At 59.1% G+C, this 23,060-nt stretch overlaps 2 protein-coding genes and 1 long non-coding RNA gene across 3 annotated transcripts; 1 reads left to right on the plus strand and 2 right to left on the minus strand.

Moving 5' to 3' along the window:
- Positions 1-684: 684 nt before the first annotated feature.
- VWA7 (von Willebrand factor A domain containing 7) lies at positions 685-8,671 on the minus strand (the record flags this gene model as incomplete). Its single annotated transcript, XM_081094598.1, has 16 exons — positions 685-1,745; positions 1,839-2,013; positions 2,204-2,343; positions 2,411-2,712; positions 2,909-3,001; positions 3,111-3,263; positions 3,378-3,510; positions 3,907-4,092; positions 4,575-4,691; positions 4,877-4,989; positions 5,896-6,065; positions 6,163-6,358; positions 6,964-7,074; positions 7,568-7,664; positions 7,872-8,153; positions 8,444-8,671. The coding sequence occupies 16 exons, from the start codon at positions 8,669-8,671 to the stop codon at positions 1,578-1,580; spliced, it is 2,664 nt and encodes an 887-aa protein (XP_080950724.1). The 3' UTR covers positions 685-1,577.
- Positions 8,672-9,327: 656 nt separating this feature from the next.
- VARS1 (valyl-tRNA synthetase 1) lies at positions 9,328-22,892 on the minus strand. Its single transcript, XM_081094830.1, has 29 exons — positions 22,481-22,892; positions 21,102-21,236; positions 20,868-21,006; positions 20,533-20,657; positions 20,362-20,446; positions 20,053-20,153; positions 19,835-19,962; positions 15,320-15,484; positions 15,029-15,110; positions 14,555-14,674; positions 14,370-14,478; positions 14,182-14,276; positions 13,901-13,991; positions 13,546-13,670; positions 13,362-13,465; positions 13,125-13,283; positions 12,951-13,041; positions 12,745-12,850; positions 12,593-12,663; positions 12,386-12,511; positions 11,999-12,103; positions 11,849-11,917; positions 11,692-11,770; positions 11,463-11,590; positions 11,043-11,198; positions 10,706-10,912; positions 10,526-10,637; positions 10,115-10,440; positions 9,328-9,458 (listed from the first exon to the last, which is right to left on the minus strand). Exons 1-29 carry the CDS (start codon positions 22,865-22,867, stop codon positions 9,390-9,392), a joined length of 3,795 nt encoding a protein of 1,264 aa, XP_080950956.1. The 5' UTR covers positions 22,868-22,892; the 3' UTR covers positions 9,328-9,389.
- LOC308521741 lies at positions 12,101-13,988 on the plus strand. The gene is made up of 3 exons (XR_013996190.1): positions 12,101-12,693; positions 13,143-13,289; positions 13,835-13,988. It is a non-coding gene; the product is annotated as an uncharacterized lncRNA (long non-coding RNA).
- Positions 22,893-23,060: the final 168 nt, after the last annotated feature.

Below are 23,060 nucleotides of genomic sequence, written 5' to 3' on the forward strand. Positions count from 1 at the left end.
GGGCCCTGGTCGGGGTACATGCAGGAGGCAACCAATCGTGTTTCTCTCACATCGATATTTCTGTCTTTCCTTCTCTCTTCCACTCTCTCTGAAAATCAATGGAAAAATATCCTCGGGTAAGGATAAAAAAAAAAAAAAATAGGGAGCCGTGGCCAGCGTGGCTCAGTATTTAGAATGTCAACCCATGCACAGAAGGGCCGCAGGTTTGATTCCTGGTCAAGGGCACATACTGGGTTGCAGGTTCGATCCCTAGCCCTGGTCGGACCATGTGCAGGAGGCAACCAATCGATGTGCCTCTCTCTTACATCAATGTTTCTCTCTCCTCTGTCTCTTTCCCTCTCTCTCCCTTCTTTCTGAAAAAGCAATGGAAGAAATATCCTCGGCTGAGGGTTAACAACAAAACAACCTTAAAAAAGAATAGGGAACGAGGGTGATGCTACCTGAGGGGACGGAGGTACTGGCCTGTCGAAGAGACGGAGTGGAGAGGACTGGGTTTCCCACCTGTCGGGAGGGGTCCTGGGATGAGGGACTCCACATGGGAAAGCACGGCCTGTGGTGAGAGGAGAGTGGCAGATGGACCTCGAGTTCTCACACTGTCAGCCTGCAAGACTCCAGAGTTTTCTAACATTCACACTCAGAGCCCGGTAGTCCACAGTTAGCCCAGAGTCAAAAGGTGAACATCTGTTTGAGACTCTGACTCTGGGGAAGGTGTTTATTGTTTTCAGTTGAGGCTTTTGAGAGGCTGGGGTAGAGAGATTTGGGGTCAACACTGGTTTAACGGAGAACAGCGAATATCCATCCCCCCATTCGCCCCACGTCTTTGAACATGCCAGTTCCTGTGCCATCCAGGGCAGGAAGGGAAGGCCAAGGAAGCAGGGCTTGTGGCAGTGGCAGGTAAACGGGAGGGCACAAGGGAGGAGGGCCGAGCACAGATGCCCAGAACTCCTCTCCAGGGGCTGTCAATGCAGCCGAACGAGGAGATGGCTCAGCCAGGCTTCCCCAGGGGTGGAGGGGCCCTACCAGTGTCTCTAAGGCCTCCCCTCAGTCCCCTCAGTTGGGACAGAACCTCCTATTCTGCCTCTTGACTCCACAGCGAAGGGGCTCCAGGTGGTGGGCCAACTGCAGTCCACACATCAGGCGGGAAGCGCCTTCTCTGCTCCTGAAAGCTTCCATTTCCGCTTCCTGTGTTCCATGCCCTCACGCTCCTATATGCTGTGCATACATGATCTTTGAAATCCCTCTGGGGAGAAGACATGTTTATTGAAACTGTCCTTCAAATTTAAATACAAAAATAAAATAGAAGTTTCTCCAGAATTTCAAATAAAAGCAATTCTATAAATAACACTTCAGTACCCTCCTACCCCAGCCTTAGGTTTGCTTCCCACGAGGGTTAGGGAAAGTGCATTGTGGGAAAATCGATTACCCTTTATCCCAATCTTGCTAAGAGAAGGGACGAGTGCATGAGAAGGAAAACCTCCAGCCCCGCCGGGAGAGTAGGGCCCCGAGGCCCACGCCATCGCTCACGCACCGGGAGGGATTGGAAAGAGCGCTGGAGACCCATCCTTTAGGGGCTGCTGTCACCAGGAGGCCAGGCCTAGAAGGAGCAGCACCCCTGTGCCCCACCAGGGATTGCCTGCCAGCCCTCCCCCCGCCCTGCCCCGAGTCACCAAAGGGGAGGGAGGAAGGGTGGAGCTGGCCATGGCGAAGACCGGGCCAGACGAGTGGGCAGGGACAGCGAGCTGGTCCTGGGGAGAAGAGGGAAAGTCCGTCTGGGTGTCTACACCCAAGTTAAGCCCGCCTTGGCCTGCCTACCCTGCGATGGAGAGGGGGGCCGTCACCTGTGGGTGCGGGGCCAGCACCAGGAGCCGGAGGAAGGCGTGGGTCGGGGGCACTGGTCTGGCTTCTCGACCCATCGCAGCCACAGTCACCGTCACCACGGAGTCCGGGGCAGCCCACTCCGGGACCTCCAGCCACAGGCGCCCCCAGGCGGACTCGTTGTGCTCCAGGCGAACCCTGCGGAGCGGGTAGAAACAGCCTGGCTCCCGAGAGCCCAGCGTGGGGGGCGGAGCCAAGCGCTGGCGGAAGGGGAGGTGGGCGCCTGAGGGCCAATCAGAAGGGGCCGGAGGCGGGGCTTAGAGGACGGTACCAGAGCCCCCGCGCGAGAAAAGGGCGGGGCCGGGAGGAGCCGGAGCTCGGGCTGCACCTGGAGAGGTTGGAGGTGAGCGTGAAGCTGGAGTTGACCCACGTCCTGAGGTCGAGATCCCGAGGCCCCGAGAAGCTGGCGATGCGAAGGCTGAGGGGGGCCTTGCTGCCCGGGGCCAGGAACCCCGCCGGGCCACTGAGCTGCGGAGGAGGGCGGGTCAGGGAGGAGCCGCGCTCTCCGGCCCGCTGCGCCCTGCCCGGGGCTCACCTCCAGAAGGACCGGGGCCACCCTGCAGGGCTGGGGCGCCGCCCGGCGCAGGTCCCGCCCGCCGCCGTCCCGGCCCAGCAGCTCCAGAGCGAAGGGCCCCGCGGTGGACAGCAGCGGGGGTGGAAGCGAGGCCACCAGGAGACCTCGCTCCGGGGCTCCCCTGGGCTCCAAGGGCACCCGGCCCAGCTCGGCGCCCCCCGGAACCCCTCGCAGCACGACGTGGGAGAAGTGGGGCAGCGGCCCTTCCCGGCGGCCGCCGGGGCGCAGCCCTGTCACCTCAACCAGCAGCTGGGTCCGGAGACCTGCGGCCGGAGGGCGGGAGAAGTGGTCTGCGGTCAGAACAGGGCTACCCCGGGAGGACGGGTGGGGCGGTCAGGGGGGCGTTCTGTGCACATTTGCGTAAAACATGTAAGTTATAACCCAGTGGACAGTTAAATACGAGAGAATTTTGTAAGTGTGAAATCGATAAACAAGTTGGGGTGGGGGGTACAGATGCACCTGCAACTGGCTGGGTCAAGGGGTAGAGGCCAGGGTGGGGGCCCTCCTCCACGGGGATCCCAAAGTGGAAGAGGAAGTCCAGCGCCGTCTGAGCTGAGGGGGGGAGGGAGTCAGAGACCTTCCCCAGCTGGCTGTGACCATGTGCTCTCCGAGCTCTGCAGCTCCCCGCCCCTCCCCTTCCCAGGAAAGCCTTCCTCCTCACCTTGCACTCTCACCCGGGTGTTGCCCTCAGCTGTGACCTGGATCTCCCAGGTCCCTGTCTGGGGGGGGTCATTCATGCTCACCATCCAGAACTGCCCAAAGCGGCGAGTGTGGCCGAGAGAGCCCTGGCCTTCCTCCTGGCCCTGGGAGACCCCTGGGTGGGAGTGGAGAGAAGAGATGGTCACAGAAGACACTTCTTTCCCTCAGCAGACAGCCCTCATCCTCCATTCTCAGTTCCTCCCTCTGCCTTGGCACGCGATGGAAGCACCTGCAGGGTTCCTGATCCAGAAGCTGCGGACCTCCCCGTGGATCCGGACCGTCACCCTCCGGAGCAGCCCATCCACAGTGAACACCAGCGGCCTCCCAGGCACCACCACCGGGGGTTCCAGGGGCAGGACCACCTTGGAGGGTGGGGAAGAGATAAGGCGTGGAATGAGTGGGAACAAAGACGAGAGAAAGGCGCAGACAGAAAGAAGCGAAGTGACGGGCGCCTGGAGAAGATACCGACGAGAGGGGCATGAACCAGGGACAGTTACAGAGTGTGGCTCTGGAGGCGAGGGCTTAAGGAGGAGTCCCTCACTTGTCCCCAGGACAGAACCTTGGAACCCAAGATGGCGGGGGTGGGGCGGGTGGATAGCCTGGCTCTCCAGGAAGACAAACTGCCCTTCCCACCGCGGCACCTTCTGGCAACACGGCCATGGGAGCCATTCCCTTCCTCCTAGAGGGAGAGGTGCAGCGTCACTCACTCCCCAGCGCCGAGCTGAAAGCCCTGTCCCTCCGTCCGTCCGTCCGCTCACCAGGTCGGCCGTGCTGTCCCCAACAACAGCTGCCACGTCGCGAATGTGCTGATCTTGGGTGAAGATCACCTCGCCTCCAGAGGCCAGGGCCACCACTTCATAAGACTCGAAGCGCAGCGGGGACAAGACCTCACGCCGGACGCGGCGCTGACCCCGTGACGGGTCTTCAGTCACCAGGAATGTTACCTGCGCAGAGGAGAGGCCAGTACTCAGGAGCCCACGCGCCATCTCCCGTGGTCAGTGCGGCCTCCATGCTCCCGTCCCCCCAGGGCTCCCGGCTGGTGGTCAGGTCTCCGACTACCCTCTGGCTGCTACGCAGCGTCTCCCACTGACACCCCCCCGCCCCCCCCCCCCCCCCCCCGTTAGTAGTTGCCACTCCTTGTAACTGTTGCCATATGCCGTCCACATAGTGGGTTGTTGGCAGCTAGATCTCCGGGTGTTCAGATGGCTTATTGGGGGCAGGTTCAAATACAAATTCAGTTCGCTAAGGGCAGGGCCTCTCACTCGGTAGCTGTGAAGGGATCAGGAAATGTCAGCCTCATTGTCCAGGCGCCCACTTCATGCCGAGGCTGCTTCGACTGCCACAGTGTGGCGGGGCCCTGGTTATGAGACTGTGGGCCTGGGTCTCCCTGCGAGCTAACATCGGGCTGCCCACTGGCTATGCTCACCCTGCAGCGTCGCTCCTGAGCCAGGGCTTCCACGCGGTGGGTGAGAAAGGCATCCTTGGGCGAGGCGTCCGTGAAGACAAAGATGTCTGAGAGTGGAGGGGTGTGCAGCAGGGCCAGCTGGCAGGGAGGGAATGGCTGGCGTGAAGATGGCGGCAGCAGGGAACGGGGTAGAGCAAGGAGAGCCGGAGTGAAGTCAGTGGGGCCAGACTCTGGAGGAGGGATGGGGACAGGGTCCCAGGAAGGCTCTCACTCCCCCTGGTGGTGGGGCCTGGAAAGGGGGAGAGTGGGGCGGGAGGGCAGACCTCCAGGGCTGACAGGCTCATCTCAGGCTCGTCTCCGCCTCCCACGGCCTGGATCTCATTGAGTTGCTGCCAGAAGCTGTCAGGGTCACTGGTGGTAAAGACAGGACCAAACCCTGGGAGGAGGAAAGAGGTGAGAGGTGGAGAGCGAGGATGCCCCCCACGCCCACCCGGCAGGAAGCCGCTGTGCTCCTGGGCTGAGCAGTCCTGACACACCAGCCTGCCCTGATGCGGGCAGGGCAGGGCAGGGCAGGGCTCGGGCCTCTGCTGGGAAAGTGGGCCTCATTTCCTTAGCGAAGTGGCGCACTTCCTGGGGCCTGGGGAGTGTGTGTAAGAATAAAAAACAGCCGGGGCCTTGGTTGCCTCCCTGCAAAGCCACAACAGCAGCACTCACCTCACCGTTATTGGGAGACTAAAGGAACTGGTTTTGTGAATCTTGGAATAGTGCCTTTGACACATAAGTGGCCGAATTCTTCATTATTCACTTCCTCATACCTTCATCGAATATGTGAGAAACCCCGTACCTGCCAGCTATGAGATTTATGCAGACTTAGACCGGCCCTGGGGAAACGCTCAGTCCTACAGGCATTTTACCTGCTGATCATTTCAACCCTGGGAGACAGTCAGGATGGAGCTAGCGGGGACCCATTTTATGGATGACGAAACTGAGGCAAAGTTAGATGACCGAGCTAAGGACACACAGTGAGACTGGCCCAGGTCAGATTGAATTCCTGTTCAATGCTATGTCACTGTCTGTCTCACATACTTCAGAGGCCTGCACCCACCAACCCCCCCGCCCCCCACCCCCGCATCCCCTCCTCGGTCTGTGGGAAGTAGACCTCAAAATGGAGCCTAAGAAAGCAGGGCCACTGCCTAAGCGTGGGTGCTGGGGAAGCGCTGTGACCTGCTGCCCTTTGGGAGCAGTGGACGCAGCGGCGATTGTTCGCGGTAAGCGCAGGCCCACTGCCCGCGGCACACCTTTGCCGCTTTCCTTCCCTCCACTCTCCCGCCAGACCGGCCACCTGGGTCATGGAAAGGCACCAGCACGTAGTGGGCGGGCTCCAGGGGGCCGCCCCGCCGCTGCTCCACGATGTGGCGAGCCTGGATCTTGGCGGCGTTGATCTCCTCGCCCATGCTGCCCGTGGTGTCCAGCACAAAGCTCAGGCTGGAGGCAGGGGTGATGTCCAGCAGCCTGCGGAGAGCCACAGGGCGGGTCTGCCCACTGGTCCCCAGCCCTGGCTTCTCAGCTCCCCAGGGAGCTCCTAGGGAGCCGCCCCAGGGCCACTCACCTGGAGAAGCCCCGGTCCCCCAGGCGGCTCCGCAGGAGCCCGAAGGCCTGGATGGAGGCCAGAAGGGCCAGTTCTGCAGCCTGGAGGTGGAGTGTGTGGTGGGGGGAGAAGCCCGGGGCTGTGCTGTCCTTGTTGATGCCTCCCCGGGGTGGCTGAGAGCTGCTCTGGTCAAAACGGCCCCCGTGGCTGCATTTTCCTGGGTGGGGAAAGGGATCCGGAGGTGGGAGTAGAAAACCCACTGCCCCCTAAGAGATGGGGTCTTTCTGAGCGGGCCTGGCCCTCTCACTGCTCAGCGAAGGACCGGCAGGAAGTGATGACATTCTGGAGGGTCATCCCACAGCACATGAGGGATCCCCAGCCTCCAGTCCATCCCCAGAAGCTGCCCTCAGGCAATGGAGGTCTCATTAGCTGCTCCCGCCCCTCCTCCAACAAGTCCTGGCCACTCAGCAGGCCCTCATCCACCTAGCCCTTCCCTTCCAGGAAGTGGGGTGAGGACCTAGAGCAGCCATGGGCAAACTACGGCCCGCGGGCAGATCTGGCCAGTTTGAAATGAATAAAACTACAAAAAAAAAAAAAAGACCATACCCTTTTATGTAATGATGTTTACTTTGAATTTATATTAGTTCACACAAACACTCCATCCATGCTTTTGTTCCGGCCCTCCGGTCCAGTTTAAGAACCCATTGTGGCCCTCGAGTCAAAAAGTTTGCCCACCCCTGGTCTAGAGACTGAGGGCCCTGGGGACCGGGTCCGGGAGAGGAGGTGACTCCCCTTACTTCTGAGGGCTTTTCTGTCTGGTACCTGGAGGCTTGGAGGGATACGTTCCAAAGTAGCCAGAGGTGAGGCGTGTGAAACCCAGCAGGTTCCCAGGGCAGCTCAGCTCCTCACAATCAGCGCAGGTAGGATCTCCCACTGCAAAGGGAGGGGCAAGGCCTAGAGCCCAAGACCCTGCCGCCCCGACCCTAACCCTGTCCACCCAAACTTCAGCTTTTCCTCCACTGCCGAGGCGCCAGCCCTCAGGGAGCCATCCCAGGTGCCCCCTAGGCTCCCTGAACTGACCCTGGAGCTCAGGGGCTGATGGTGAGACAGGATCTGCGGCTGGGACTGTGCCAGGGACGCCAGCAGTGTGGGGCCAACCCCTGTGCACTGTGCACAGGAAGTGAGCGGTCGGACAGGAGGCAGTTGCGGTCCTTGCTCAGCTGGGAGGTTGAGGGACCGAGAGAGAAAGCCCTGCGGACCCGGTGGGTGGGGAAGCGTGTGGGAGGGACGCATCGGGGCCTGCAGCCTGGTCCTGGCCATCCTTTCCCTGGCGACCGCAGGGAAGCCACCCCAGACGGCCTGGCCTCGGGTCGAGCTGCGAGGCCTCGGAGGGCATTCCAGAGAGGAGGCGAGGCGGTGGCCGTACCTTGTGCCAGGCTCCCCAGCTCCTGCCGTGGCCAGAGGAGGTGCGGGTGTGGCCGCTGCTGCCCCAGCTCCACCCAGTTGCTGTGACTGTAGAAGTCCTGCTCCGGGGAAGGAGAGGGACGGGCACCGGCTGTCTCGGCTGCCAGCCCTCACCTGCCGTGTGGATGCGGGGACCAGGGCGTGGCCTCAGGACCTCGGCAGACAGGGCCCGGTCCCTTCCAGAGGCCTGGTCAGAAGGCACCGCCCGGGAGACGGGAAGACTGGCAGTGAAGGGCCCTCTGCCCATGACCCCCAGTCCTGCTCACCTGCAAGGCATGGAGGGCCGCCCCAAGGCGCTGCCGGGCCAGGGCGTGGTCGCCGGCTTGGGCCGCCACCAGGGCCTCCCGCAGAGCCCCCACCAGGCGTGTGCGCCCCTGGCCCAGCCGCTCGGCATCGAAGTGCCAGTCAGGGTCGTTCCTGGAAGTTGGCAGGAAGTCCTGGGCTGCATTGGCACGAGACACCTCGCCTAAGGCTGCTCGGAACCGCCGGGAAGGGAACCCAGGTCCGAAGTAGGAGGCAAAGAGGTCATCGGCGAGGAGGGTGCGGCCCTGGGAGAGGGCAGGGGACGGGCTCAGGGAGGCCCCTGGGATTGGGCCATTGCCCACGCCTCCTCGGGAACTGGCACGCAAGGCTGTGTGGAAGGGCACGGCAGGCACCCCTCAGGGCCGCGCGGGACCTTCCTCAGCGGGGGGGGACTCCTGATTTCAGGACCAGGGATCCTGGGTGCTGTGGCTGCAGGAGGTAGAGAGGAGGGGACAGGCAAGCAGAACCTCAGGGAGTAGAGGCCCCAGGACCGCCGGGGTCCGGCTGGCATGTGACAGGACCCTGGGACACTCACTAGGAAGTCCTCAAGACGAAGGGGGTGCCGGCCCGGGGGCGGCCGCTCCAGGAAGAGCTGCAGAGTGACATTGAGAGCCGCCGCCTCCGTCAGGTCCTGGTGGGTGACAGAGCCAGGGGCGGCCAGGAGGCTCCAGATGTTGGGGAAGAAGGCAGATGTGGGGGACAGCAGCTGTAGCAGCAGCAGCAGCACGGAGCCCAGGGCCAGGGGCACGTGGGTGAGGGGCATAGCGGACGTAGACCTGGGGGACAGAGGGCTCATGGGAGGAGGGAGAAGCAATCCCAGGGCAGGCGGCTGTGTCCCTGGGCACCTGCGGGGCCGCTTCTGCTTTGCCTCAAGCTCCAGCTGCTCCAGCCGCTTCCTGCCCTCTCGTTGCCCAGACAACCTGAGGGCCTTCTCGGGGGTTGGGACCTACACTGGCAAGAGGGGCCGAGGATCCTCCCCGGGGAACCCCCTCTACCCAGCCTGACACCCCTCCCCCCAGCACAGGAAGTCCCCTACCTGGCGGTGGGTCTCCAGCAGGGCAGCCAGTGGTGTGTCATAGGGCACTTAGGTCAGAGTTATAATTAACCCACGTGGGGCTGGGCGGCAGGACGGAGGCCCAGCAGGGTGGGCAGGACTGACCCCTGGCCTGTCCTCCGGGCCCAAAGCCACAGCAGCAGCGGCACCGGGCGGCTCCCCTGGCTGCAGTGGGGAGGTGAGTGCTGGGAGGAAGGGCGCCGGCGGGCGGCACAGCGTGACTCAGGCCTGGCTCAGTGCCAGGGCAGAACCAGACAGACACCCCGCTGCCCACTGGGCTCTGGCACCTGCCCAGCCCCTCAGCACCCCTCTCCCGCCCAGCCCCTCAGCACCCCTCTCCCGGCCCAGCAAACACAGACAAGAGATGGTTTTGTGGCAAAATATTTATTGCTGCCCCCGGCGGTCCATGGGGCTGAGGGCTGGTGTGTCACAGCATCCTCTGAAACAGGGCGATGGCCTCGTCCATCTTCCTGAGCTCTGCTTCTGTCTGCTGCAGCTGGGGGGGGGGACGGGCTGGTGGGTGGAGGACCGGGCCCGAGAGAGACCCCAGACACCCACGAAGGCAGAGGGTCGAGTTGGAAAGGCGGGTGAGGGCCACGGGACTGTGGTGGCTGGATGGGTCCCCCAAATGCTCAGCAGCCTCTCCACCAGCACCCCTTCTCTTCCACCATCTCTGGGGTTTTGTCTTTTCCCAGAGTGGTCAGTCCCCAAGGACACAGGAGCCTCAGAGCCCAGGGCCCAGCGGCAGCCCCGCCCGGGGGAGAGCAGCTGAGGCGCACGGACTCCCAGGCCGCACTCAGCAGGGGAACGCTGCCCCAGGGCTCCTGGGAGAATGGCCAGTCCCGCCAGGCCCCACAGCGGCCTCCCTGTGCCCTTCTGGCTTACCCAGGGCTCCCAGCCCCGGCATGTGGGACGCCATGTTCCAGGGGCCAGATGGGCCAGATGGGCCAGAAGGAGCCTGGCTGGGAGGCAGGGTACCTGGTTCTGGGTCTGCCTGTCTTCACCTTGTCAGGCCCCCGCACAGCAGGTCCCCACCTGTTCAGGGGCCTGGGCTCTGAGCCCCATGGACTGCCTCGGGCTGACCAGAGCGCAGACCAGAACCGGGTCAGAGATGCGGGGAGTGGGAAGGACGCACCCACCCACACCACACACCTTGGCCTCGTCTGCCTCCTGGACTTTGAGGGGCACCTTGACCGGGTAGCCCACGGCGGCGCGGCGCTCCCGCAGACGCTGGGCCTGCCGCTGCGCCTCACCACGCCTGGCCTGCAGCTTGCCCAGCTCCCGGGCCGGGTCTACCAGCCCCTGCAGCTGCAGGTGGACGGAGCAGCGGTCGGAGGCCAGGGCCACCGCGCAGCCCTGGGGCACAGGAGCCCCCAGCGCCAGGACAGCCACCACACCCGCGTTGGCCAGCGCCTGCACGTAGCCCGACACTGCCGACGCCAGGGCGCCTGTGGCCTCGTCGGCCACTTCCAGGAAACCTGCCAAGGGAGAGAGGAAGGTGAGGCAGCCACGCTAGAGAGCGGCCTGGGGACAGCGGGCGGGTGGAGGCGCCCCGAGGCTCACAGTCGGGCCGGGTCCGGATGAGGTTGTAGTCGGCACGCAGGGAGCGCACGGCTCGGGCAATGCTCAGGGCCAGCTCCAAGGCCGCCTCTGCCTCAGGGTCCTTCCAGGAGCACTGTGGGGCGGAGGAGGGTGAGGAGGGCCGGGCACAGGCCCGAGCCCCGCCCTGACCACACCTCGTACCTCTGAGGGCTCTGGGAAGGGGGTGACGCAGAGGCTGGGGGGTGCCTGCGGCAGCCGCCGGGGCAGCCTCTGGAACAGCTCCTCAGTCACGAAGGGCATGAACGGCGAGAGCAGCCTCAGGCCAACGTCCAGGCAGGTGTAGAGGGTCTGGCGGGCGCACTCAGCAGCCACCTGGTCCACCCCACTCAGCACAGGCTTCAGGCACTCCTAGGGGACGGGAGGCAGGTTCAGGGCTGGGAAAGATCTAGTCTCCAGCCCTCGCTGCGCCTGTGACAAGCTGGGAGGGGACAGGCTGGCTCGGGGCTCGCTGCCCCTGCCCCCTTGTGCTCCTCCTCACCAGGTAGACATCACAGAGCTCATAGAGCCAGAAGCTGTACTGGGCGGTGGTGACGGCCGGGAAGTCGTAGGCCTGGAACCCTTGGTTGCTAAGCCTCACGGCCTCGGTCAGCCGGCTGCGGATCCAGCGGTCCACCAGGCTCTCATGGCCTCCAGGCTGGGGGGGAGGGGCAGGTCAGCTAGGGCCACCAGTTGAGGGGAGAGATGCCCAGGGGGAGGGAGCCAGAACCCCAGGAGGCAGGAACCATAGGCAAATATGCACTCAGAGCCTGACGGTGGGAAGCCACATGCCCATATGGGGGGAGGACCCAATGCCTGGGCGTCTCCTGCAACCTCTGCTCTGCTCCCCCACATAGAGGCTCCTGGGTCGAGCAGTGGGGTGCAGCCTGTGGGGGTCACTCCGAGCCCACCAGGCCCTTACCTCGGAGGTGGCCGAGGGCACGAAACCCTTGCCCAGGCCACGAAGGGCGAACTTGGTGGCGTTCCAGACCTTGTTGCAGAAGTGGCGGTAGCCCAGGATCCGGTTCACGTCCAGGTTGATGTCACGCCCTGGTGCGGGAAGTGTCCTCAGCTCGCCCTCCCAGCCTGCCCGGGGCGGAGGAGGGGTGGCCTCAGGGAGGAAGAGGGCGGGGAGAGATTTGGGGTCCTACCCTGGGATGTGTAGGCGCACAGTCCGAACCGGAGGGCATCGGTGCCGCACTCGGGAATCCCTGCCGGGAAGTCTGCCTTCTGCGGAGGAGCCGGGCTGGAGTCCTGAGCCAGCCCCGCCTCCCTCTGCCCACGCCCCGGCCTGGCCCTCCTACGTACCTGCCCTTCTTTAGCCCTCTCCACCTCACTGGGATCCAGGTTGCTGTTCAGCAACTGGTCGTGGAGGCCCTGAGGGTGCAGTGGGAGGGGTCAGGGCATGGCCACAGCCCAGCAGCCCTCCCCAAGGCCTCCCAGCTGCCGGGCACCCACCTGCAGGGAGACTCCGTGGATGACATCCAGGGGGTCGATGACATTGCCCAGAGACTTGCTCATCTTCCGGCCATGGGCATCGCGCACGATGGCGTGCAGGTAGACCTGAGGCGGGAAGGGGCTGTGGGGCTCCGCTTCCCCACCAGGCCCCCCTGGCCGCCCCGCGCCCTGCATCTCGCCCCACTCTGAACCTCAAGTCCCTTGGTGCCCTGCCAGCCTCGCCAGCACCTTCATGGGCTTAGAGGAGTCCTCCTTGGGAAGCCCAGGCACAATCACCGAGCAGGTCCCAGGAGATGCCCAATCCCCACAGCCCACCCAGTCGTCCAGGGGCCCCGCCCAGGGCCCAGCCGTGTGAGCCTGAGCGGGAGGCCTCGGCCGGCCACGCACCTCTCGGAAGGGCAGCCTGCCGGTGAGCTGCAGGCCCAGCATGACCATCCGGGCCACCCAGAAGAAGAGGATGTCGTGGCCCGTCTCCAGCAGGGTCCCCGGGTAGAACACACTCAGGTCCTCTGACTGCGGCAGAGCAGAGCGTGACGGGGAGCTGAGCACCCACCTCAAGACCCTGCCCCACCTGAGCTGGCCTCAAGGACGTACCTGGTTGGGCCAGCCCAGGATGGAGAAGGGGAAGAGGCCAGAGGAAAACCAGGTGTCCAATACGTCCTCATCTGAGGGAAGCCAAAGGTCAGAGGTCAGAGGTGAGGATCTGAGACGAGGCCCTGCCCCCCACCCCCAAGGCCCTGCCTTGCCTTGCTGGAGGCTGATCTTGTCAGGGGACACTCCAAACTCCTTGGCTGCCTTCTCACGGGCCTCGGCCTCGCTGCGCCCACTCACCCAGTACCGCCCGTCGGGATCCTGCCACAGGTGCCATGAATACCCAGGGGGCACATCTGCCTTGCCCGACCCTGCCTCCCACCAAGGACCCAACAAACCCAGCGCCCCCAGATGGGCTCACCTCCCCGGGGGGAACGGCTGGGTCGCGGACAGTGACGAAGTAGGCTGGGATGCGATGGCCCCACCACAGCTGCCGGGAGATGCACCAGTCCCTGCAGAGGGCGTGAGGAGTCAGGGGGAGGCGGTGCCTGGCCAGCGCTCAGCCCTCCCAGCCCCTCCCAGCGAGCCGACGCACCGGATGTTGTCCATCCAGGCGTGCCACGTCCGCCGGTGGGCCTCAGGCAGGATGCGGAGGTCGCCCCGAGCCACGGCTGCACTGGCCGCCCGGGCCATCTCCCCGCAGCGCACGTACCACTGCGGCCGCAGCAGGGGCTCCACCACGTCCTTGGACCGGCTGCAGGTACACACAGGTCGGGGGGTTGGGTGGGGAGCCCCTGAGGAGCCACCCCCCTTTCTCGGGCCCCGCCCTCACTTGCAAAGCGGCACCACCATGGGGTTGTCCTGGATGCCACGGAACAGGCCCCGCTCCTTCAACGCCGCCAGCACCGCCTTCCGGGCCTCAAACCTGGGCAGGCCCTGGGGGAACAGGCCTCGTCATGGCTGTGCTGTGGGACCCCGCCGCCTCGGGACCTGGCCCCACACCCAGACAGTCTCACCAGGAAAGGGGGGGGCACATTGACCAGGGCCCCCCGGGAGTCCATGATGCTGATGGCCTCCAGCCCGTGCCTCCGCCCGACCTCGTAGTCGTTCTGGTCATGTGCAGGGGTGATCTTCACCGCACCTGGGGTGTACATGGGGGTGCCAGGGCCACGAGGACTCAATGCGTCCCTTCCCACATGCACCCCCTTTTGCTGGAGGCCGCCTGTCCCCCACTTCCCCGTGACAGTCCTGAGAACCAGGCCAAGGCCTGTCTGTTTAGCTGAAGCCTGTGTTCTTGTCCTTCAGAGGGACGAGGGGTGCGGGATGCACCTCGTAGCTCCCTCCTGCCCCTCAGGACAGCCCCTTGCTCACCTGTGCCGAACTCCATGTCCACGAAATCATCGAAGACCACGGGCAGGCTGCGAGACAGGAACGGGTGGACCACGCTCCTCCCCTTCAGGTGCTGGGAACAGAGGGGCCTCAACACACGAAGGCCGGCCCTCCCTCCTCCCAGGGCCCTGGCTGTCCAACACTCCAATGCCCTCTGCAGGCTGGACAGGGACCCAAGGTGACCGTCTAATCAACCCTCTCTCCTTCACAGGGGCCCGTCAGCCAGTAAACCCCGCCCCCCCACGGCAGCACCCTCGCCACACCTGGTATCTGGGATCTTTGGGGTGCACAGCTACGGCCACATCTCCCAGCATTGTCTCGATACGAGTTGTCGCCACCACCACCTCCTCATCGCTCTCTGGGGTGACAGGCGACCTTATGATCTCAGCGCTGGTCCCCTCCTGCCCCCCACCCCATCCAGCCCCGGATCCTGGTGACCCCTGGCTCCTACCTGAGCCTTGGACCTTGTAAGCAAAGGAGATGAGGACCCCAAACTCCACCTTTTCCTTGTAGCCAGGCACGGAGAGCAGGGTGCGACCCGTCAGCTCCTTCTTGTCCACCTGTGAAGGGGGTGTTAGGAAAAGCCGCCCGGGGCCCGGGGCTGGGGTGGGGCTGGAGGTCCCGGGCGGGGCACACCTCGATGTCGGAGATGGCAGAGTTGAGGGTGCAGGACCAGTTGACGAGGCGGGTACTGCGGTAGATGATGCCTTCCTCGTGGAGCCGGACAAAAGCCTCTGTCACAGCCACGGACAGTTTCTAGGGGAGCAGGGAGTGGGCCAGGCAGAATTTCCAGGGCAGCAGGGTCCAGAGTCCCACTGCCCAGCACCCAGACCCCTCCGAGGGCTGCAAGGGGGAAATGCGCTCCTGAGGGGAGAGGGGACCATGGAGGGGGCTTTGGGAACACAAGGACAGGCACAGGCCTGGTGATGCCGGAGATGGCAGGGTGCCAGCGCAGGCAATCCTGGGAGCACAGGCCCGTGGAGCTCCCAGAGGGGCAGGGGACACAGAGGGTCATGACCCGGGACCAGACATGGGCTCTGCAGCTGAGCCCTCAGTGCTTCCGTGTGGGTCCAACCCGCGGAGGGCACAGCAGGCGCTCTCTACACTCACGGGGTCCATGGTGAAACAGGCTCGATCCCAATCCAAGGAGCTGCCGAGCTTCCGCAGCTGGTGGTAAATCCGGTCTCCTTTCCTGGAGTGGACAGGAGGCGCGTCAGCACTCAGGCCGGCTGCAGGGAGTCATCGGGGGCTGGCGGGGCAGCGCGGGGACCCCTCATTCTCTGAAATGGACCTCGTCCTGAAGCCACCGACCCTCGGCCTCTGTGAGAGGTTCTGTGTAGCCTGTGACCAGGGTCGCAGGTGACGGGGCCAGGGGCGGGGGCAGGGCTGCTGCACACTTACTCCTCCTTCCACTGCCAGACCTCCCGCAGAAAGGCCTCGCGGCCCAGCTGGTGGCGGGTCAGCCCCCGCTCGCGCCAGAGCTTCTTCTCCACGACCACCTGCGTGGCGATGCCCGCGTGGTCACAGCCGGGGTTCCACAGGGTGGTCTCCCCGCGCATGCGGTGCCTGTGGGAAGAGCGCCGAGGGCGGCAGTGAGTGGGCGGCAGAGCTGGCACCTGGAGGGGCTTTGGGGGAGGAAGTCAATGGGCTCGGGAGGGAAAAGGGCAGTGGAGAGGGACCCCAATTCTAAAGTTTCAGTCTGGGGAGGACGTGGCAAGGATAGCCAAAGCAATCTGGCAAAAGAACAAAGAGGAAGCTCCTGCCCAACTAGACAGCAAAACATGAGAAAATTATGATTATTCAAGCAATTAGCTACAACATAGGAACAAAGTTACACATGAAAGGGAACAAAACAGTGACTGGAAACAGATCCAAGCCAATTTAGTATCTGTCCTGGGTGGCATTTCCTATCAGTATGAAAAAGGAAAAAAATTCAAGATTTTTTTGGAACAACTACTTAGTTGGAAAAACATCTCCCTGCTTCCCAATATTCACGAAAATAAATTATAGTCAGCCCTGGTTGGTGTTTCTTAGTGGTTACAGTGTCAGCTCCAGCACTGCAGGGTCACGGGTTTGATTCCCAGTCAAGTGCACGTACCTGGGTTGCAGTTCAATCCTGGGTCAGGGCATGTATGGGAGGCAACCAATTGATGTAAGAGAGAGACATTGGTTTCCCTCTCTTTCTCCCTCCCTTCTATTCTCTCTAAAAATCAATGGAAAAAACCCTTAAGTGAGGATTAACAATAAATAAAGTCAGTAACATAAGTGGCCATGTGTGTAACTTTGAGGCAGGAGAGGCCATCCTAAACCAGACACGCAGGATGAAATCTAAGAACATTGTTGAACTAATTACAGCAAAACGCAAAACTTCAGAACAGCAACACCTCTCAGTGAAGTTAAAAAGCAAGTGGTAGCCCTTGCTGGTTTGGCTCAATGGATAGAGCGTCGGCCTGTGAACTGAAGGGTCCCAGGTTCGAGTCCAGTCAAGGGCACATGCCCAGGTTGCGGGCTCAATCCCCAGTGTGGGGTGCACAGGAGGCAGCCGATCAATGATTATCTCTCATCATTGATGTTTCTCTCTCTTTCTCCCTCTCTGAAATCAATAAAAACATATTTAAAAAAAAAAAAAAAAGCAAGTGGCAGACCATTTTGAGAAAATGACAGGAAGCCAGTAGTGTTTTAGGGAATTAACCAGAGGAATGAGAGTGAAACCGTGGTCTGCAGCCCCCTCTGAAGCCCTGTGTGAGGCACAGGGGCCTCCTTTCTCTGCAGTACGAGGTGCGTTCTGGGGGGAGAGGAAATCATGACAGAAACGCCATCACCCTCTGTTCACACACACACTGTTTTCAATGAATCATCAAACTGTATCATGTTGTTTTTTAACCCTCACTGAGGATATTTTTCCCATTGATTTTTGAGAGAGAGTGGAAGGGAGGGAGGGAGGGGAAGGGAGAGTGAGGGAAAGAGAGAAACACCGATGGGTTGCCTTCCACATGCACCCAACCAGGGCCTGGGATCGAACCCACAATCCAGGTTCTCGGTCTAACCACTTTGCATACCAGCCAGGGCTGTATTCATTCTTCTAGTCTGTTTCTCTCACTATGTTCAGGTCTCCCTGGGCGCAGGGATTGCAGCAACTCCATTCTCTTGCAGGTAACTGATAGAAATGCTGCTTATATGCCATAAAGGACATGCACAGCCCGGCCAGAGTGGTTCAGTGGTTCAGCACCGACCTATGAACCAGAAGGTCATGGTCGATTCTCGGTCAGAGCTTGATCCCGTGTGGGGCATGCAGGAGGCAGCCGATCAATGATTCTCTCTCATCATTGATGTTTCTCTCTCTCTCTCTCCCTTCCTCTCTGAAATCAATAAAATATATGAAAAAATAAAGGACATGAACATTTTCTGAACGTCAAGATATTATTAAATATTATTATTAAAGAAGTTAAGCACAAGAAAGGAAGATAGAACTATTTTTTCACTAAAAGTATCTCTTGGGAATCACATAAAATTAGCAAAAAATAAATCAATGGCCCTGGCCGGTTTGGCACAGTGGATAGAGCGTCGAACTACGGACTGAGGGGTCCTGGGTTCGATTTCGGTCAAGGGCACATGCCCAGGTTATGGGCTCAATCCCCAGCAGGGGGTGTGCAAGAGGCAGCTGATCGATGATTCGCTCTCATCATTGATGTTTCTCTCTCTCTCTCCTCCTTCCTCTCTCAAATCAATAAAATATATTAAAAAATAATAAAAATAAATTAATGCCATGGATATTTGTAGAAAAGCACCCTATTCTCTGCTGGAGGAAGAAAAAGAAAAAATATAGCTATTCAACTCATTATTATAATGTCTTATTGGTGGAGATATTTAAAGCTGTTTTTCACATTTTATTTTCACATTTTTTATTCTAAAATATTGACATAAATCTACTCCATTTAAGCAATGGTAGTTTCTAACACCTTATTTAAATCATGTTTGGTAGAAAAAATGTGGCTACCCTAAGAGTTTTGTAAGAAGTGTTAACTCTATTCTCATGTAAATAACTTGGCCATTCTTGTTATATGTATTTAATAAAACTTTGCCAGCTCTCAATTCCTTGCAAAATACTAAATCTGACATTATCCCCCAATACCCAGAGTAGTGCTGGCTGGCACACAGTGATGTCCTGAAATATTTTTTCATTAATTAATTTAGTAATTAATATTTTTTTATTAAATTAATTTAGGAAACTAGAAAAATGTCTCAAAACTTAATATATAATAAATAACCCTGGTTTCCAAAGATAAAAAGTTGTTTTAAAATGCTTTTTTAAAAAAATGTTTTTATTGATTTTAGAGAGAGGAAGGGAGAGGGAGAGAGAGAAGCATCAACCGGCTGCCTCCTGCACATCCCCTGCTGAGGATCACGTACCCTGACCAGAAATGGAACCAGTGACTTTTGGGTGCATGGGACCTTGTTCAACCCACTGAGAAACACTGGCCAGGACTTAAAATACTTTTTAAAGGAATTTGTCACCTAGAATATTAACTCTATATCTGTTAACTAATTAAACTATTGACAGTGGAGCAGGTTTATAAGGCAGAGGGAGGGGAAGCAAGTGCTAGAACAGGAGTAAACATTTACAATATATAACAAATAAAAAAACAATACCCAGTCTGGCCGGCGTGGCTCAGTGGTTGAGTGTTGACCTATGAACCAGGAGGTCACGGTTCGATTCCGGTCAGGGTACATGCCTGGGTTGTAGGCTCTGTCCCCAATGTTGGGCGTGCAGGAGGCAGCCAATCAGTGATTCTCTCTCATCATTGATGTTTCTATCTCTCTCTTCCCCTCCCTTCCTCTCTGAAATCAATAAAATTATATTTAAAAAAAAATACCCAGATTATGTAAAGAATCACCCAACAACCAACTAAAGAAGAAGAAAACAACAAAGAATCAATCAATAGAAAGATAGGCAAACGATAGAGACACACAGACAGTTCACATAGGGGAAACCAGACCGGCCCAGACACCGGAAGCGGCACAGCTCACTGGCAATCAGAAATTACACAGGTGCCATTTTTTTTTGTCCATCTTAGCAAAATGAAGATAACGCCCAGAGTTAGCAAGGCCAGGTAAACAAATATCCTCACAGGGAGATGTAAGTGGTAAAGCTCTTTTGTAGGGCACCGTGGCGCTTCGGTTTGTACTTAACAGGCATGCCCCTCTGACCTAGCAGTGTCACTTCGCAGTAGCTACGCCACAGAAGTGTCTCTGTGCCTGAGAAAGCTTGTGCAGGAATGTGCATTCAAGCGATTTTCAGCAGAGAAAAATTAGAAACCATTCATTTTATTTTTTTTTTTTAGAAAGTGACTCTATATGGCAGAGTCACAGTACGGAATGCTACAGGGCAATGAAAGAGGATGAGGTCAGTCTGTGGATAAGGGTAAGGAAAGATCTCTAAGACAAACCATTCAGTGTGAGAAGAAAGCTGAAGAATAGCATGACAGAAAAAAAAAAATCCACCCAAAAGAAAACTATAAATTTCTATGGGTACATGTACCTATGAGTAATAGACAGGGAAGATCTAGAAAGATCCACAAAGTGATAACAAAGGCTAAGTCTTGGGAAGTAGGTCTGGAGGGGGTTATCAAGGAGACTTGAAGTTTTACATTTCTTACAACAAGAATATTTCACGTATTTCTTGTTTTATTCAAAGTAATATGATTTCTAATAGCAAGAGGAAGGAGGGAAGTGCTGGTTATTGACCAGGGGAGGATGCTATTAGCAAGTGCTCAGAGGGGAGGGAATGACAGAGAAGTGTACCACCACCAGGGGGCAGAGCTGAGGGCCAGAATGGAAGGAGAGAGGCAGGAGGGCCATCAGGGAAGAGAAGGGAAGGGAGCAGAGGGAAGCAGTCGGGAGAGGACCAGAGCTCACCATCGGGTCAGGGAGTCCTGGATGGCGTTGGTGAGCGCGTGGCCCAGGTGCAGGGAGCCTGTCACGTTTGGGGGTGGAATGCACATCATGAAGATGCCCCGTGGATTAGGTGCTGACACGCTGGAACGCTATGGGGGAGGAAGGATGGGCACATGCTAAGACTCCATGTCACCACTCCCACGCCCACCCCCTCCAGCCTGGGTGGCGGCGCCACTCACTCCATACTCTGGCTTAAAGAAGCCCTGCTGCTCCCACCACGGGTACCAGGCTGCCTCCACGTACTGAGGGCTGTAGGAGTCGGGCATAGAGCCACTGATATCTGGGGGAGAGGAAGGCAGGCATCAGCGTGGAGGCTGGGCCGCTGGGGAGAGCACGGTGGCCCAGCAGAGAAGGGCCTGGGCCTCCGCAAATCTTCACCAAGAAAAGTGGTGGGAGCAAGGACAGGCATGAAGGGAAACGGGAGCAGCAGCAGCTGAGGAGGCGGGAGGTGGGGGGGCGGTGAGGGGGTCCCTCCCCCGACCCAGTACCTTTCTTCTCCCCAGGTGGGGTTGGGAGATCATAGGTAATAACTCCAGGATCCCGCTTCTCCCTCTTCTCTGGTTTTGGTTTCTTCTGCTTGGGAGGGAAAGAGATCAGCCTCTCCCCTTGCCCCCACCATGACACCAGCATCCTGTTCAGCTCTCCCCTTAGCCTCTCACCTCCCTGGGCAGTGGTTGCTGCTGTTGGATCTTCTGCTTCTGTTGGAATTTCTCTAGTTTCTCCCGTTTCTTTGCCTCTTTCTTCAGTTGAGCAGGTGTCTTTGGAGGTGCAGTGACCTCAGGGCCTGGTGAGAGGCCCAGAAATGCAGGCTCCCTCTGTGAAGGTGCTGCTGTGTCTCAGACGGTCATTCCGGCTGCCCAAGGGTTTCCCCATGCGGACCTCCCACCTTGCCCTCCCACAGGCCCCTGCTCCAGGGATTCTGCCATTCTAAGATAAGAATGTGAGCTGCATGGGAGACCGCAAGGAGCCCCTCCCCATCTCCCCGCTTCCTTACCTGGCTGTTGGAAGAGAGGCCTGGCCCCTGAATACAGAACCACCTCTCCCAGCACGGCCCGGAATTCTGGCTGCTGGACACAGGTGATGAACCAGCGAGTGACGTTACCCCAGATCCGGCGCACACAGGGATCCAGGACCTGGGAAGGGGAAAAGAAATCAACTATCCTTCGTCACCCTTTAGTGAGGCCAGAGAGGAACTGCCCCTATTCCTCCCCAGGCCCGAGTGACTCACATATCGGAAGGGCAGCAACAAGGCTGTGACAGCCGCCAGGTCAGCCAACGTGGGAGCCTCCCCGGCCAGGTAGGTGTGCTGCCGAAGCCACTCTTCCAAGGGGCTCAGGGCCCTTCCCAGGGCCCCCAGTGCAGCCTAGCCGGAAGGGGAAGGGATATGAGACAGGGCTCGGCCTCCTTCCACTCCCACAAATCATGGCCTCGGAGGCCCGTTTCATCTTCTTTGAAATGGTCGAAATAAAAAGAAGCCCTGCCCTAGCCGGTTTGGCTAGGTGGACAGAGCGTTGGCCTGCAACTGAAGGTCCCAGGTTCAATTCCGGTCAAGGGCACATGTCCAGGTTGCGGGCCCGATTCTCAGTGTGGGGTGTGCAGGAGGCAGACGACCAATGATTCTCTCATCATTTCTGTTTCTATCTTTCTCTCCCTCTCCCTTCCTCTTGGAAATCACTAAAAATATATTTTTAAAAAATATATATTTTAAAGGGGCACCCACGTGTGGCCCCTTTGTTGCTTCATTCATTCAGAAAATTCCTACTGAACACTTATCAGTTGCAATATACTAAGTACAAGAAGTTAAAGATGACATAAGGCAACACAATAATTGCTTCAACAATATTTGTTAAGCACCTACTACATGCCACATACCTCTCTAAGGAACAAGGAGAGAATCTGTACAGGGCCCCTGACCTGATGGGAGTTTACATTCTAATCAGGAGACAATAAATGAACAAATATATAATACATTACCCTATTTTTCCCCTTAAGTGCTATGAAGAAAAATTAAAAAAAAATAAAAAATCAGGTTGAGGAATTCCAAAGAGGGGGCCTCTATTTTAGATAGTGTAATCAGGGTATGAGGCAGCCAGCCAGGGTCTAAGTCACATATTCATTCATTCATTCATTCATTCAAGAAATAGTAAGTATGTACCATGTGTGAGATAAGGACCAGAAGGCAGAGCCCCACTCTGGAAGGACTTGGTTACAATCTGGTGTGGTTCTCTCACTCCTTCCCCCTCATTTCATGTCCCCCCAACCCCCATCCTTATCTCTCCTGGCCCTACCTGCCTCTTCTCATCTCTTCCTCACCCACTTTTTCCCTACAATTCATAGTAACTTCTATTGTGGGTTTCAGACTCATCAAACTTTTACTCACTCCAAAGCGCCTGGTTCTAGACCATGTGCTCTGCACACGACTTTTAATCTTCTCAACATGAAAACTAAAGTTTTCAGAGACAAAAGGAAGGCCAAGGCTCAGAGAGGTTACCAGGTGGCAACCTGGGACTTGATCAGCCTTTTTCCTCACCGACACACTATCGCTGTCTCATGACCCATCCCAACTCTTGCTTCCTTCTCCTCCCTCCGGCCGTCTTCCCCACTCACCTGGGGGTCCTGGACGGAGCCGCGCAGTCCCAAGGCGGGCAGCGTTGCCCCACAGGCAGCTGGTACTAGCTCCGTGTCGGCGTAGCTGACCCACTGCTGGACGAGGACGGCGGCCCGGCTGCCCCCAGGGCCCCCCAGGCCTGCGGGCCACAGCAGCTGGGCCACGGCAGGGGCCCCCCACACCCAGAGCCCACCGGGCCCCTGCTCCAGGGCGGGCAGGCGGGGTGGGGGGAAGGGGGTCCTGCTCGCCGGAGGCGGCTGAAGACAGATGCGCGGGTGGGCCCCTCCCCAGCCCGGGCCCTCCCCAGCCTCCCCGTAGCGCGCGGCGATGAGGGCTCGGAGGCTGGGGAAGGCATCGGGGTGCGGGGAGACGTAGAGGATGGACATGGCTCTGCAGGGTCCGAGCCTGGCGGCAAAGACCTAGGGGAAGGAGAGACGCAAGACTGAGGGACCTGGGTCCTACCTGAGTCAACAGGGGGCCCGCATGGCTCCTCTACCGCGGGCGCCAGGCCCCCGGATTTGGGGGGTCTGGTCAGGCCTCAAGAGCCCAGGGTCTGGCTGTCGGAGTGGTGGTGACGAC

This window comes from Myotis nattereri, assembly GCF_964212035.1.
Source record: "Myotis nattereri genome assembly, chromosome: 6".
Taxonomy (NCBI): domain Eukaryota; kingdom Metazoa; phylum Chordata; class Mammalia; order Chiroptera; family Vespertilionidae; genus Myotis; species Myotis nattereri.

Bases quoted from the DNA above. Each gene is read 5' to 3' on its own strand.
- VARS1 (XM_081094830.1), bottom strand. From the start codon at position 22,867: ATGTCCATCCTCTACGTCTCCCCGCACCCCGATGCCTTCCCCAGCCTC. The intron at 21,007-21,101 runs GTGAGTCACTCG...TCCCCTTCCCAG, and splicing joins TGTTGCTGCCCTTCCGATAT to GTCCTGGATCCCTGTGTGCG. The intron at 14,277-14,369 runs GTAGGAGCCAGG...CTGTCACCCCAG, and splicing joins TTACAAGGTCCAAGGCTCAG to AGAGCGATGAGGAGGTGGTG.